The 15,675-nt window shown below is 32.1% G+C and overlaps 1 protein-coding gene across 1 annotated transcript in view; it reads right to left on the bottom strand.

Annotated features, from left to right (window-relative positions):
* The window catches only part of LOC131846782 (G-protein coupled receptor Mth2-like), a 28,645-nt gene extending 14,530 nt beyond the window's left edge, over positions 1 to 14,115 (bottom strand). The window contains exons 1-2 of the mRNA XM_059196179.1: positions 13,396 to 14,115; positions 2,627 to 2,804 (exon numbers count right to left, since the gene is read on the bottom strand). Coding sequence (XP_059052162.1) covers positions 2,627 to 2,804; positions 13,396 to 13,830 — 613 coding nt within the window. The 5' untranslated portion in view covers positions 13,831 to 14,115. The remainder of the gene's footprint in view (positions 1 to 2,626; positions 2,805 to 13,395) is intronic.
* Positions 14,116 to 15,675: the final 1,560 nt, after the last annotated feature.

The following is a 15,675-nucleotide window of genomic DNA, read 5'->3' on the forward strand; positions in this document are numbered from 1 at the left end:
TAAGTTTTGATACAATTTTTCACTAGCATTTAGAAAAGAAAGAAAGCACAGTCAAATGGTTTATATTTAAAACATCCTTTAGAGATATAGGTAATGCGAAGCAAGGGCGGGTCATTCGTATAAAATTACAAAACATGTTATCCGAAACCTGGTAGATTTTGCCTCTGACATGTTAAACTCAAATACGCTCAGTAAAAGCATTCTGGTGTTATTTTAGCCGCAACGTCGACAACCGACAATACCATTGACGGAGGTAGTAATCTGGGTTTACAGTCATGACATGTAACAGACATAATATAACAGTCATGTGAAGGCCCTTAAGTTCTCCCCCTCTTTCAATTAGCTTTGGGATAAATACTGTAGTAAGTTTTATTATATTCCACAATAAACGTTTAATATGTTCGATGAAACACATAATATTTTGCCAACACCAAACATGAAATGGGCCTAATAAAAGTTTATTAGCCCATCAACGTAAGAGGTAGGCTATTATTAAAAGCGATGGTAAAATTAACAATAGATCTGATATGATAGTCCTCGGTCCTCGTATTATATTAACTCAGAATGATAGTACTGATGTAGTATGAAACGAATAAGTTAATCGAATATATAGCCTGCTACAAAATTATCTCATTTTCTTTCTACAGAATAGATAGAACATTAGACTATCGTAATTATGGGATTTCGTGACCCAAATGTCCTTACATTATATAAATGTAATGATATAAATATCCGTTAGATTAATTATAATTGTCCCATAAGGACAATGGAATATTCGCGGAAAGGAATATTGGTTATAATGACCAATAGTCCGTTCCGCGAATATTCCGTTTCGTTAAATTAAACTTTAAATACAGTGTTGCTGCTTTGGTTATAATATTAGGTTTATCAGATACTATATAATAATAAGAAAATAGTAAGTACCTAAATAAACATCTTTTACTGCATGTACGTCGTGAACTCGTGATGAAATTTTATTATGAAATGATTTAATTTGCTACGGAGCATGAAATGCCTTTATTATCTCTGAAAATTCTTCTGAAATGTGTAATAATTAAAACACCAGTTTAGATGTGACCATTACAAAAAACCTAGTAGCCATCTATAGTAGAATATTGCTATTAGCTACCCAATGTCAATATTTATAACTAACCCTATATATGTATTCTGTAGCAGGGACTATATATAATTTAGTAGCACCTTGTATACCTATGCGTTTTATTTTTATCATTATGATAATATCTATTCACCAGATATCAGATAAGAGGACGTTCTCCCGTTAATACTCGTGACGAAGAGCGGATTTATTTGTTTTAGATTGTACAGTACAGATCAACTGGGTATTAAAGGAGGAAAGGCCATTGCTAGCAATGTACTACGTCAGGTTGGCCTCCACGTGGTTCCCTCTGGAAACCATCGTGATAAATCTAAGGTGAATTTATCACGATGGGCTAACTGGCCTAACAATGAGTATGGGGCTCTTATCAGTATGATAAGATGAGCCATAAATCGTTAGCGCAGACGTATTCCATTATTATCCAAAAGAAAAAAACATTATTAAGGCCTTATTTAAAAGAATACTACTGTCAAAGAATGACCACTGTCTCATCTTGGTATATTAGTTGCCAAACAGAATTTAGTAAAAGGTAAAAGATATTTGTGTTTTTTTAAACTATTCTAATGCTGTTGGCCGCAGTTGGCCTTTACAACTTCACCGAACGATAGTGGGCGAGTGCAGCAGCAGCAGAATGCAGATGGCACTCGAAAACTGCGAGAAACTTATGGGTTGGAACCTCGGTCCTGGCTTTCGTAATTTCAATCCCTTTTGAATTAGACGAGTTTTCTATAATGTATCTGTATTCTAATTAAACTGTATTCCATAACCGCAAGTATAATAAATATCTACAAATATTAGTCAAATGTATAAAAAATATGTTTTTCTAAACAAAGAAGATATGTTTTTATCTCAGATAATAATTTATATATTTCGTAGATCTTTCATTGTTTTAGAATGATAATGGTTTATTTAGAATACAGATTATAATTACAGAATACAACATTTAATATATGACAAAACAAGTGTGTGGTTTTCGTGCGATATTTGTTTAATTGTTTAATTAATAATACTAATAGCCACTTTTTAAATCTAATAATATTATAAATGCGAAAGTTTGTATGGAGAGTATGGATAGATAGATGTTTCTTACACTTTCACCCAAAAAATACTGAACAGTTTTCAGAATGGGCTATAATTTAAAAAGAAATTATGTAAATTGGGAGAAATATAAATAAATGTCAAGTAAGCGTGATGGACACGAAGTTGCGCGTGTCAGGTAGTGGATAATAATGGTGCACCCGCCTACACTAACGGTATTCGCTGGCGGGGCACCATTGGAGTATAGTAAGACGCACATGGGGTCCGGTCAGTAAATACATCGTAACAAATTCGAAATAAGCACGATTATTTCCAAGGGGAACCATGTGAGGCCAAACTGACATGATACATTACTAGCAATGGAGCCATTACATAGTTATATTGATATTCCCTTCATTAACAAGTAACATGCGTATTCTATGCTACCTGGGTTAACAGATGAAGTTAATAAAAAAAACAAAGTAATCTCACCTACGGCGTAGGCAATGTAGAGTGCACTGCTGTCGTCTATAGTTGTTTCATCCGGGTAGCAGACTGCAGCCATCAATCTCAGGTTGTCTGTAGAATTGTCCATCATCATATCCACGCAATACTCTTTACTATACAGCCACTGCGGCCGACCTTGTACTACCTCAACAAGAGTGCCGTTCTGAAAAAGAGATCGTATTTATTTATTGTCGATACTACCCTATCCACCTTTGTTTATTAACTTTGCTATTAGGTACTCTATATAATTTTAAATTGCGTTTTTTTTACGTCTGACGAAAAAAGATTGTTTTTGGTGACGCAATCGCAATTTTAGCTATAATTATGAAAATCTTATGAAGCATTTTAAGACTATCAATTGATTTTCTGGTCTCTCCAACCTTTTCACTAACTTTTTATGTCTCAGCCTTTTTAACTTGTAATTTATTTGTACAACAGTGTTGTTTGATATTTAATCTTGTGTTTTTATAAATGTTCATAGATATATTTTTAATTTATTTCGATTGTAACGTATTTACGTCCTGCGCTTTTGCCAACTTCCTACCTAATATGACATTCTGACTTTCTAGTATATTTTATACGTTTAATAGCATTCAGTAGCTATTTCTAAATAAATGTCAGATATATAAGTAGACTAACTTTGTTTGCATGTAGTGCTTGGATATTGTGTGGTACCTAATTTGTACGGCTACTGCATAATAAATGAACACAATACATAATTTGTCCATTTGATTGATAATTTCAATACTTTAGGCAAATATATTCAAATGTATACTGGGTTAATGGAATTTGTTATTTGTACTGCGTTCTTAACTCTTCATAATAATAAATTATCTAAGTTGTAAAACTACAAGATGCGTAGGCAGAGCATCTACAGAAACGTAACAAATTTATTTTATGTACTTAGGCATTGTGGAACACGTGCGCGTTAAGAAATAATCACTATAGTTATCTCAGATCTTACCGTAAATGATACAATAACTTATTCATTTACAACTTTTTCTATTACTTATGACATTATTATATCACTATACATACATAGCTACTGTACTTAAAAAATACTGGCAAGAAATTCGAGTGGTACAGTTATTTTATTGTTTCTAATTATTTTCTTAACATAGTTTCTGGAATATATATATCTGGTCCTAGGTTAAACAGAGCTGGTGTTATGGGTACTAGACAACTGTCAGAATAACTTGGATACATTTTTTTAAAATACCGTGATAATATACTAATATAATAATATATTAATTCAGTTGAATACAAATGTTTGCATCACGCGTCAAATCGAACCCGTAACCAAAGGAGAGCATGCCAGTGTGGTAAACTGGTAGACCAACAAGGCCGTCAATAAATTCTTATAGGACATTTCAGCTATTTTATACACCGTTTGGTGTTTGAGATTTCAGAGTTTATTAAAATATAGTTAAAATTACTAGAATAAAAAAAATATATTCTAGTAACTTTAAGCACTTTTGAATATTGTTTTATCAGAATCAAATAAGTTCTGTAAAGAGGACGGATGTTTTACGGATGGAATTATGTATGGTACGCACATTATATCTATCTAATTTTAATTCTGCAGCCTACCATACTGATTTGTAATCTATGATGTATTAAGTATACAATTACAGATACATTATGGTTCTTACAAAAAAATAAAATGTTAATTGACTTGTGACTAGATTTTTAATTAGTTTAATCAATTCTTATTAATATACATCACATGTGAAAATGTTATATTATTTATTAGTTGCGTAGATATATGTATGAGTGGAAGAGAATGCTTCTATCTAGCATTTAAATTGCCTTCTGTATCATATTTCCGTTGGTTATTTAAATAAATAAATACTCTAATCCTACATGGTATAAAACAAAGTCATCTCTGTTTGTTCTATTATATCTCTGAAATTATGCAACGGATTTTAATACAGTTTTCAGTGATTCAAGTGGAATTTTATATGTATATTACATGCGTGTTGTAGTGTAGAACAATCTGAGAAATTTAAAGATTTGTAGTGCAGACAGGACGGGTCGTACACATAAATATAATAATTTCTAAGTATATGAAGTTAAAAATTAATTTAATTATTGAATTTGAAATGTTTGATTGACGTTCACTATACTTTGTGAAAATTTTTGTATTATTAACTAGACGCTATTTTGAAGATTATGTTAAAAATCACCTTAATGTAAAGTACGTATATCGTTTTCAAACATATGGATGTTCTCATGGAACCCGCAAGCGAGGAATAACAAATGGTGTTAACAGCATAATAAACAAAACACAATCCACTGTGTATGGACCCAATGTTTGTTAGCATTCCACTCTAAAAACAATAATAATAAGTATTTTAAAATACGTAAGTTTGTTTTAAACATATTTGTAAATGAAAAACATTGTTCTTGTACTCGTAAGTGTTTACAACTGGTATACTAGTACATAGTCATTTAGGTAAATAACTTTATATTTTAGATATAAACATAATAAAAGAGACGAAATACTTTCCAGAAGTTAAAGTTAAAATTGTCTGCGTAGGGACTTCACAATTTTCAGACAACCGTACACAATTTCTTTGTAAGCTATGTTGGAAGGTGAGATATGGTAGTAAAATAACAGGATATGAAGGCATAAAATTAATAAGGCAGGCAATAAAGCCGTAATATCGTCCCACATAATAATAATACTTGATATACATGACGGGTTATACAGACGTCATATTATGAAATTACCGCCGCGTTAGAATATGTCTTCAAGCCTCTGGACTGGAGCTGACTGCGAATAGGTACATCAATCACCTTCAATTTGCCGACGATATCGTGATAATTACTGAGACCCTGGAAAACCTTACCAAAATAATCAAAGACCTCAGTAGCGTCTCACAAGGAGTAGGTCTTAAGATGAACATGGACAAGGCGAAAATTATGTGAAAACGCCCATTTTTTATCTACTCTCGTAAAAATCAGGGATTCTGTACTCGAAATTGTCTATCACTATATATATTTAGTGCAAAATTGTCCAACTATTTGGGTCTAAGTTTGAGAAAGAGGTCAATCGTCAAATCCAACTCGGATGGGCAGCGTTCGGACAACTCCAATATATCTTTTCGTCTAAATTACCGCAATATTTCAAGACGAAATATTATAGGTACTGTATGATTAGGGATTATAAGTAACATATAATAAGTAGTGTGTAATAAATAATAATATAAGAAGAGTAAAAAGAGTAATATTTATATATAAAAACTGAGAAAAACACACCCAAGACTATATAAAAAAAATCCTTTAACCCCGGAACCGAACCGAATGTGTTTTAAAATATAAAAATTATATAATAATAAATTTAAAATATAAACTGTTAAATACCGCCGAAGGCAAGCGGTTCACTAGTAGTTCATTATGTTTGAGGTATTCATAAGAGCTCACCGCGCGCCCGCCCAATTCTCGCATTAAACTACTAACATCACTGTTTTATATTCTATGATGATACTTAACACGTTGAATGTGTATATACATGCAAATACATTACAATGTTTTTGTGTAGTAAACACTTATTACTACGACAAGGCAGTATATATATATATGTGCGTATATGTAATCTCTTAACAAAAAAAAACAACGACTAATAATTTGATCTTCAAATTTCTAATGCGTACAGAAATTTGAAATTTGGGATAAATCCAACTATACTCATGCCAATTTTAAAAATTATTTAAATAAGACTTATGTTTCAGTAAAGTTGATCTTAACGATGTAGTGGTGTGGTTGGTGTAAGTCTGCCTACTCTTTTTATATTTGTCATGAGTAATCTGTACATAGTATAAAATGAAGTCGCTTCCGCTGCCAGCTCGCTTAGATCTTTTAAACTACGATTTTAATGAAGTTTTAAAGCAATAGATAGTGATTCAAGAGGAAGGTATGTGTAATACACTCGTGCGAAACCGAGACGAGTAGGTAAAAAATAAAACAAGACATTTTTAACGCTGCGCCGTCTAAATCTAAAGTAAATTGAGGTAATACTATGGGAACTAAATAACTGATAGATATATTATATATAAACATTACAGTACACGTAAATGCACCTATAAAAAAACCTTTTATACACAAATAAGAACAGTAGGTAATATTTATAAACAGGTACATTTCTTTGTATTCCGCAGGAAATGAACTTACAAATAAGAAAAGGTTTGAGGATAATTTTAACCTCGGGACAAGGACAATTTGACCTCAAATTAGGACTTTGTCTAATGATGAAACAAAACAAAAATATTAATGGGTCAGAAGTTGAAATCAGAATCAGGAAACGACGACCCAAACAAAGAAGCAAAATTAGGAAGCTGTGTTTTTTAAAATGCTAATAAATGATGCAACAACCAATCGTATTTATAACTGTGCTAGCATGTATTCCTCTAAAATATACATATGTGTATTCTTATGTATATGTTTTGTACGAAATATTGATAACTATACCCCTGTGCTTATTTTTTAACATAAACGGCCGCGACCGCGACCTGTTCCCGCGACAAACTTGGCAAGTAAACATATGGTTTTACTGAGAACGCCTGAACAAACAAATGTACGGTTCTCAAGGATCTGCCGACCATGAAATAGAAACCGAGGTATCTGTGACACATGATGTTGCCACAATAACGGCCTACGTGGATAAGTGGGAGAATATTATAAAAACTCATTATATTATATGTACCTATTACTAGCTGTTCCCGCGACTTCGTCCGCATGGAAATTAACTTTATTTTTTTATAATAAAAGTATTTTCTAAAATATTTTGTAGCCTAAGTTACTCATTATTACATCAGCTACTTGTCAAAAAAAGTCTCGTTAAAATCGATCCAGACATTTCAGAGATTAGCCGGAACAAACAAGCCGACAGACAGACAGACAAAAATTTTAAAAAGTGGTTTTTTGATGTATATTTTATGTAGCCAGACAGAATTTTCTCCCTTCAGGGTATTTGTGCTTTATTCTTATCATGGTTTCTTTGACCGATGCTGACCGTGTTATAACAAAAAATAAAGAAAATAGAACAGACAAGATAATTGACAAAAGACTTGGCCTATTCAATATAATAAAACAATAATCTTTAAATGAATAAATGAAGAACTCTTTATTGTTCCTCTCATACAGTTACATACATTAATATGTACATAAAGGTAACAATGGGCGGCATTATCACTAAATACAAGAACCTAGCTATCTCTTCCAGGCACCGTTGGGATTTGCATCTAACAATAATTACAATAAATATATAGTAAAACCATAAAAATAACAATGTAGTACATACAATTGCATAATAATTGTGTATTATAAGCGAGTATACAAATACATGTAAATACATACGTATAGCATAAAAATAATGATATATATATAAGTACAATAATATAGTTACTATATCCTTGTGGGGACTGGTTTGTTCGGATTACAAACACCGACTAGACTATTTGATTTTAACAAAATTGCAATAGCATATGCTCGAGGTCACTCTATTGTCCCAAATTTAAATTTAAAAATGAATCTGAATTATAGTAATCAATATTTGAAAAGAATACGAGCACTCAGCTCGTCAGTTTTTCTCAGCTCAAAAGCACTCCGAACTGACGGTCAATTTGACATATCAGAAGAGTCTGTAATACCTACATGAATAAAGACATTTTGATTTTAATTTTAATTTGTATAAAAATAGTGATTTATATATTCAATTTGAAGTTGTCAGCGATAATAATACTGCATCGCTGTGTCTATTTGTATGTTCGCGATAATCGCAAAAACCACACAACGGATTTTTATACGGTTAAATACATAAATACGGTGATTTCTCAGGAAGGTGCGTCATTTGATAAAGTTTTGTGTAAATTTATTAAAATACTCGATACTAAGGCGAGTCGCTAGTAAAAAAAACTATAATAGTTGTATTACGTTTAACTGTTCTTGTAGATTCGTCTATAAAGTATCGTATGTATAATCCTATATCTACATATCAACCAATTTTTTTCGAATTAATGTATTTTCATCATAGGAGACTCGTAGCACAGAGAGAAAATTTTGGGAGTCTCCCTCATCTAACCTGTCTATTTACATATATTAGAAAACTGTTTCATTGCTCGTGTGAGAAAATAAATACACTTATTATATACAGATCTTCAAAATTTTTAACTACAATTAGGATTGATACTATGATCAGATTTTTTAAGTTAAGAATTTATTATTACTAGTGGTCGCTCAATCGTCGAAATTCAATCATAATTCATTTTTACTATAGGTTTGAACACTTAAGGTTCTATTGTTATACTATATCTACTTTTATAAATACAGCACTGGTAGTCACATATATATATATATATACGTGTGTTTGTCAAAAACATGGTGTGTAATGTTTTTTTATTCTTTTATTGTATTTATGCATAATTTAAAAAAATATAAGCATTCTGAACTCCTTCTCTATATAAAATATTGGTGTGCGTAATTTCATACTTCTGGGTCCACGAAATTTCCGTAAAAAGGGCTACAAAGTTTTTGCTTCACGACGCAAAAACTTTAGACGTAGCCCTTTATACAATATTGACGATAACGACAATCTTTAGGATTCAGGAACCCAACTCGCACAATTTGCCATTCAATCGTTTTAAAGCCGCGTCTCGCTTCCTAAAGATGAAGATAACGGGCGAAAGAACTTTACGGGAGGAAAGAGATTATTAGTAATAAAAATAAAAACTAGTGATCTCATTGCTATCACTGTACCATGTCAGGTTCACGCGGCCGGTCGACATCACGCTGCCTTTACTCGAGACCATTGTGATTAATTCCTAGTAAATTCGCCTAGTAGAATGGATAAACCGATTGGATTCGTGTTCAGCGTCTCATCTTCCATTCTGGTGGTCAGCCAATACCGTTAGCACAGATGTATGCACCATTACTTTTACATCTAATAAAAAAGGACTGCCATCACACGGAGAACAACATGTCTTGTGCCACCAGAATATCTGTAGGCACAAGACATGTATACCAAAAAAAATCACCTCCGATCAATCGCCCGTCCAATTCAAATGGGGATCGAAATTACGACGGCCTTAGCCGAGATTCGAACCCCTAGCGGTGCCCTCAGACTAAAGTTGTATCTCTCAGGCGGGAGCTGACCTTCAGCCGCTCCATAAATCCTTCCACGGGTAAGGAGCTGCACTCGCCGGTGAAGCTGTAAAAGCCAGCTGCGGCCAATAGCATTAGAATAGTTTGATAAAAAAACAAATGATTCCTTTCAACCAAAACACACCTTACAAAACAACCTGTTTGGCAACTAATATACCTAAATGAGACAGAGGTCTTTCTTTTACAGTTTTAAAGTAGTTCGAAAAAAAATCCAATAAAAATGTTTGCTTGACTTGATGGTTCTCTTAAATTGCTGACAAAGTTAATTACTTTTGTTTACTTATCTTTTATGAGTCAGAGTTAACAGCACCACTTACAAAAGCGGTGTTCTGTTTCGGGTAATGGCCAACTTACGTACTATTAACAACGTAATATTAACTTAGGGCTGACCATAGAAAACAGTGACGCCATGCCAATATATACGCAACTCGTAAGTGTCTACTAATTTGGACTAAAGCAAACTGTGTCTAACAGAATATTGGTAGTACCTACTACCACTAGTACTAGAACATAATTAACTGTTTGCGATCTATCAATTTATTAACATATCTGAAAAAATGGGAAGGTTCTTAATTTGTCTGTATTTATTGGTTTTTATTTTTTATAGACAATATGTAATTTTAGTTAATCTGATCAAGAGTATTCTGTTTCTGTCATTTAATTGAATAGTAATTTTGTCAAGATTGAAATCTTACTGATATTATAAACTGGAAAGTTTAAGTGAGTATGAATGGATAGATGTTCGTTACTCTTTCACGCAAAAACTACTTTACGGATTTTGATTAAACTTTACAGTAACATAGCTTATATATCAAAATAACACATAGGCTATAAGTTTCATGTGGGTGAAACCGCGAGCACAGCTAGTATTTACATATGTTTAAGTTGAAGACAATTTTATAAGCGAGTCTAGGATATTTTAGTTAGACGAAATTATAATAACAATGACTATCATATGAGGATGACAGATGACGGCCTTGGAGGTCCAGCCGTTTAGCACTCCGCTTTATTTCCGATGTTCAATTCCTCGCGGTAGAAACATTACAGACCGATACGAACAATCATGAGTATAATTGTTCGTATCGGTCTGGGTATGTTATATGGGTATGTATATAATATGTACGCATTTACAAAAAAAATGTCTATATATTATAACAGTTGTATAGTAATCCTAATATAAGTTCTGCTTCTCTTGGGACTAGATGGAGCTGTGGGTATTGTCCTGAGATATTAAAAAAAATATTAATAACTGCTTCAGCCGCTATGACGTTAAGTTAACAATTCAACAAACAAAAAAATATTCACTTTCTAGTTCATCATACGTTAAGTTAAGTTATCACAGATATTTGTTAAATATTTTTCCCGGAGTGACTGAGGCAGGAAGCATAACTTTCATATCTATTTTTGTTATCTATATTTAAGTAGGTAAGCTTAAAAGCATTAAAGCAAAGCTTAAAGCATTATTACTTTGTAATGTAATGTCGTTAATAGTAACAAATAAAAAGAGTTTTAAGAGAATCTTAAGAAACAATGGATAACTTCGAGAAATTCAATGTATTACTAAATTACCTTAGAAGCAGAATTAGAATTACTCGTTACAGTTATGAAAATGAATTATTATTAGGTATTTATTCATCGTTATTTGGTGAAAATTGCCAAGAATACTGAGTTGCCATCGTAACTATCGACAACATCGGAGCCTGACTCTTGAAGTCTGTTCAAACCCGTAGAAATTCTTTACATGTTTTATTTTAAACTACGTTACATTTTGTGTGCAATTTCTTAAGTTGCCTCATGTCGTATTCGCTTGTCTTAGACAAAACTACTCTAAATTAACGAAAAATCTTTTGTAATTGCTTCCTTGAATGCTCTATGGTGGATAAACTTAAGGTTAATTTTGAATATAGCACAGAAAAATTCATCTATAAGAGAGTAGCATTGCGATTGCCGATAGTACATATATTGGCATAATTATATTCTCTATAAGTTTCATAACGTAAAATGAATTAAAATTTGAAGAATTGCTCGCTATAAAGTAAGGGTAGATTTAAATCTGATATGTTCACGTTGAATGAATGAAAGAATACGAATTGTTTACTTTATTATCAGTTTACTTTAAAAAACGTCACCCTTCCAAGAAATAATATAATAACGAAGATACACAAAAAATAAAGTATTCGTCATCTTACCGGTATATGAATAGTTAAGTACACCTGAGATTAAAACTGAACTATGGTCGGCAGTGTATAAATAAGAGGCATGACTACCTATGTTTCAGATTCTTTAGAGAAATTATCCAATGCGGTTAAAATACAGAGTAAAATTTGTACGAGATATCAGCTGTTTTTAGTTTAGAACTAGTACTGTCGTTCCAAAATGTTATTTCTTCTAATCTCTCGCAATCAGTTCTTGAACAGTTTAATCACTAACGGCGGCATCATCCACTTGTAAAGCCGAAGAAGGATATGCATGTTCCATTTTATTTCAATATAATATGTACAGACACTGTTTTTTTTTAAATTCTTAAACAGTTCTAGCATAAGAACTTTCTGAAATGTTTTGCATTTCACAAAGATATTTTTTCGAGTATAATCTGTCAGACAACAAGGCTTGTATCGGACTGGATGTTTTCTCTGTAAGCTTAATAAGTGTGTATTTACAAAAAAATGTATCAATGTAAGTATAAGAATATCAATATCAGTTGTCTAGTACCCATAACACAAGCTCTGCTTAGTTTAGGAATATATGACGCTGTGTGAATTATCCTGAGATATTATTATTTTAAATTAATTATTATTTATTCTTATATTCATTTATGAAAACATTTCGGATATTTTCACAACCATTTATCCATTAACTAATTCATAATGATGATTGATTACGTTTTTAGCAGTTAGAGCTCTGATTTCTTATTTACATTACGTTACTAAACGTTGTACATAACAATATTTTACATTTTATAAATGAAAATCAATGTCGTTTTATTATTTTTTGAGTTTATTCAGATCGGGTAGGAAATTGTAACGTAGTTTTTTTATATATTTCCTCAGAATTCATAGTGTATACGTGTTTTGTTTGCATTGCATTGTATGCAAACCACAATTAGGCGGAATGTGGAAAACGTCGCGTACGAGGCGTTTTCTTTTCAACTTGCCAATTACCTGCTTCGTCCTGACTGTGCACCTACTATAATATGTACAAGTACAATATATATTTAGTTTCTAGGTATTTAGGTGAACTCTTGTCACGACATGAATATTATTTTTACTTCAACATTGTAAAATAAAATAAGTGTACTAAATACCCAATGCGCTTAATACCTTTTTATTTGTTACGATTTAAAATATTGACATAATCTACAGATTAAATGTAGCTATTATTTTCTTTGATAAATGTTATTATCTTTTTTTCATAGTTTATAGATGTTTATTTATTTGTTGAAATATTAATTTTAACAAACAACAAATAAAAATTATAAACGTTGTTGGAGTAGTCAAATTAACTTTTTTATTTTACCTATGTCGAGGATAATAGTTTAAGTGTAAACTAAATAAACAAAAATAATAACATTATAAAAATTGTATATTATTTACCTCTTGAAGGAACAATTCTTGGTAATTGATATTGGTGTCCACGAGGTACTTGTCGTCACAGAGAGTGTTATACATATAGAAGAAATGCAGGTGTGCATCAACTTGTACAGGGTCCCTGCCTTTGTAAACTGTAGGATTGAAAGGATTGACTACTTCCAAGTCAGATTTCGCGCACTCTTTGTTCTGATACATTTCACTGGGACCACAACATTTCCATATGCATATACGGCCGATACAGGGGCATCCTAACCGGATAGACTCTTCAGGTTGGTACCAAGTTCCAATTTTGTATTCTATCCCATTATGTATTATGGAGCTGTTGTGGAGTAACTCGCCGTTCGTTATATCTATGCTTTCCCTCTCACTGCAAGGGTTGCATACCACAGATACGACTAAGAGCGGAACAATTAATAAAGTTAACCCTACCATTGTCATCACATCTGTTTGTTTCTATTTAACAAATTAATTATAACTAGTTCAAGTCGTTCACAACACTTTCAATACACAAAAATTATATTTCACTTTAAAGTTGCGGTTATAAAATAACGCATGTTGGAAGTGGACATAAAGAATGTATATAAAATATAACCAGAACGTTGATCATTAGATATTCGCTATCACAACACTTGTGAGGTAATTCGTTTATGTGTCATTTTAAAATGATAAGAGATAAGATTTAGATTTGCTCGCGTTCGAACTGTACTAGTCTAGTAGCATGAAGCCGTGCTATTCACGCGGTATTTAGAATTCGACTGACGATTACTGACGAAGTGGTTTGAACCTTCAGTCCTCGGCGGTAGGTGGTAGGTAACGTAGGTGACGTTTGAATCCTGAAGTCTTGACCCTACTCCGGTGCGTCCGCACTTGAAAGTCAACTGTTCTTTATCAGTTGCAAGTTATGAACAGAAACGTCATTATTATAGTCAGTCATTCTTGAAGCGATTGTAAACTTTTAATTTTATAGTACTTAGATCGATGTTATAAATCATTGAAATATCGTATTATTTTATTTAGATACCGAGAAGATTACCATAAAAATAGGGACAATAATAGTATTCCAAACAAAGTATAACAAATATTTACTTCTATTTAGTAGTAAAGTTTTATAATCAGCACTGTAACATTAAAAAGTATTATTAAAATATACTGTTAAATAAAGAAATGATGAAAATTACGTCGCGTTGACAAAACATTTTCAGTGAAATAATAAATAAGAAATTAGAATATGTAGGTATAAATTTAAAAATTTATAAATAATTAATTAAGTACCTGAGAATAAAGTGAAATAGAGGCGACAAAGTCACAAAATAGACATTTAATAATAATATATTCCTTTAATACAACATCTCACATTACACAATTTCATACTTTAAAAATTGTGTAAACGTTACATAATGTTTATGCTATATTTGCCAGGGTCCTGAAATTGCTCATGTACGAGAAAGCCTCAGGAACCGTAAATGAACCTCGGTCCTGATGGTATTTCATAATAAGATAAAACAATTAAATGCTTCCTGAAGTGATCTTCAGTGCCTTGAATTTATAAAAAGCCCAAGGTCATAGCCAAATGAAAGATACACCAGCAGATAACACCAAATCAGTATAGTGTTAAGATATATTACTGAGTCTGACTCCTCTCGAGCTATTTATGCCCGAAGTTAGACTGAATTTGCTGTACAAACTACGGCGTATTTACCATTTGTTGTGTCCTGTCTGCTATTGTCATAATAACGGATGCCAATCGAAATGCAGTCCAGGTACCGATATTCGGGGCTGCAAAGATATAAACATTTTATCTTCCCAGAATCGCTAAGAACATTGAATTTACATAACAAACAAGTATTACGATAATACTCTTTTTTAAAACCCATTACGTATCTCATAATTACACATTACTTATAATTTGATTGATATCTTACATAGGTATATCCAGAAATATCGTCTATATATTTTATAGAAATTTAATGCGGGTGTTCCATTTTATACGCTGTCAACACTATTCTCCAACCTCTATGTTTTAATTTTTTTTGTCTATGCTTTTTTCCCTCTATAAAAACTGTATTGTCATGGCCGTCTAAAAATATACACGAATACATTAAGAAGTCTTTATTTTCATTACCAAAACTTACCTGACGAGAGAGCTAAATCCACAACATGGTCCTTCGAGCCGGATCCAAGGAATTTAAGGGAAGTGATCAGTGATCGTTTATGGAAATTATTTAACCCAATACTCTTTTCATTCAGGTTATACTAGCATCGCTTTATCAATTTAAATTTAAA

Source organism: Achroia grisella, unplaced genomic scaffold (assembly GCF_030625045.1).
Source record: "Achroia grisella isolate CSIRO2021 unplaced genomic scaffold, CSIRO_AGI_Agris_v1 utg512, whole genome shotgun sequence".
NCBI classification, from domain to species: domain Eukaryota; kingdom Metazoa; phylum Arthropoda; class Insecta; order Lepidoptera; family Pyralidae; genus Achroia; species Achroia grisella.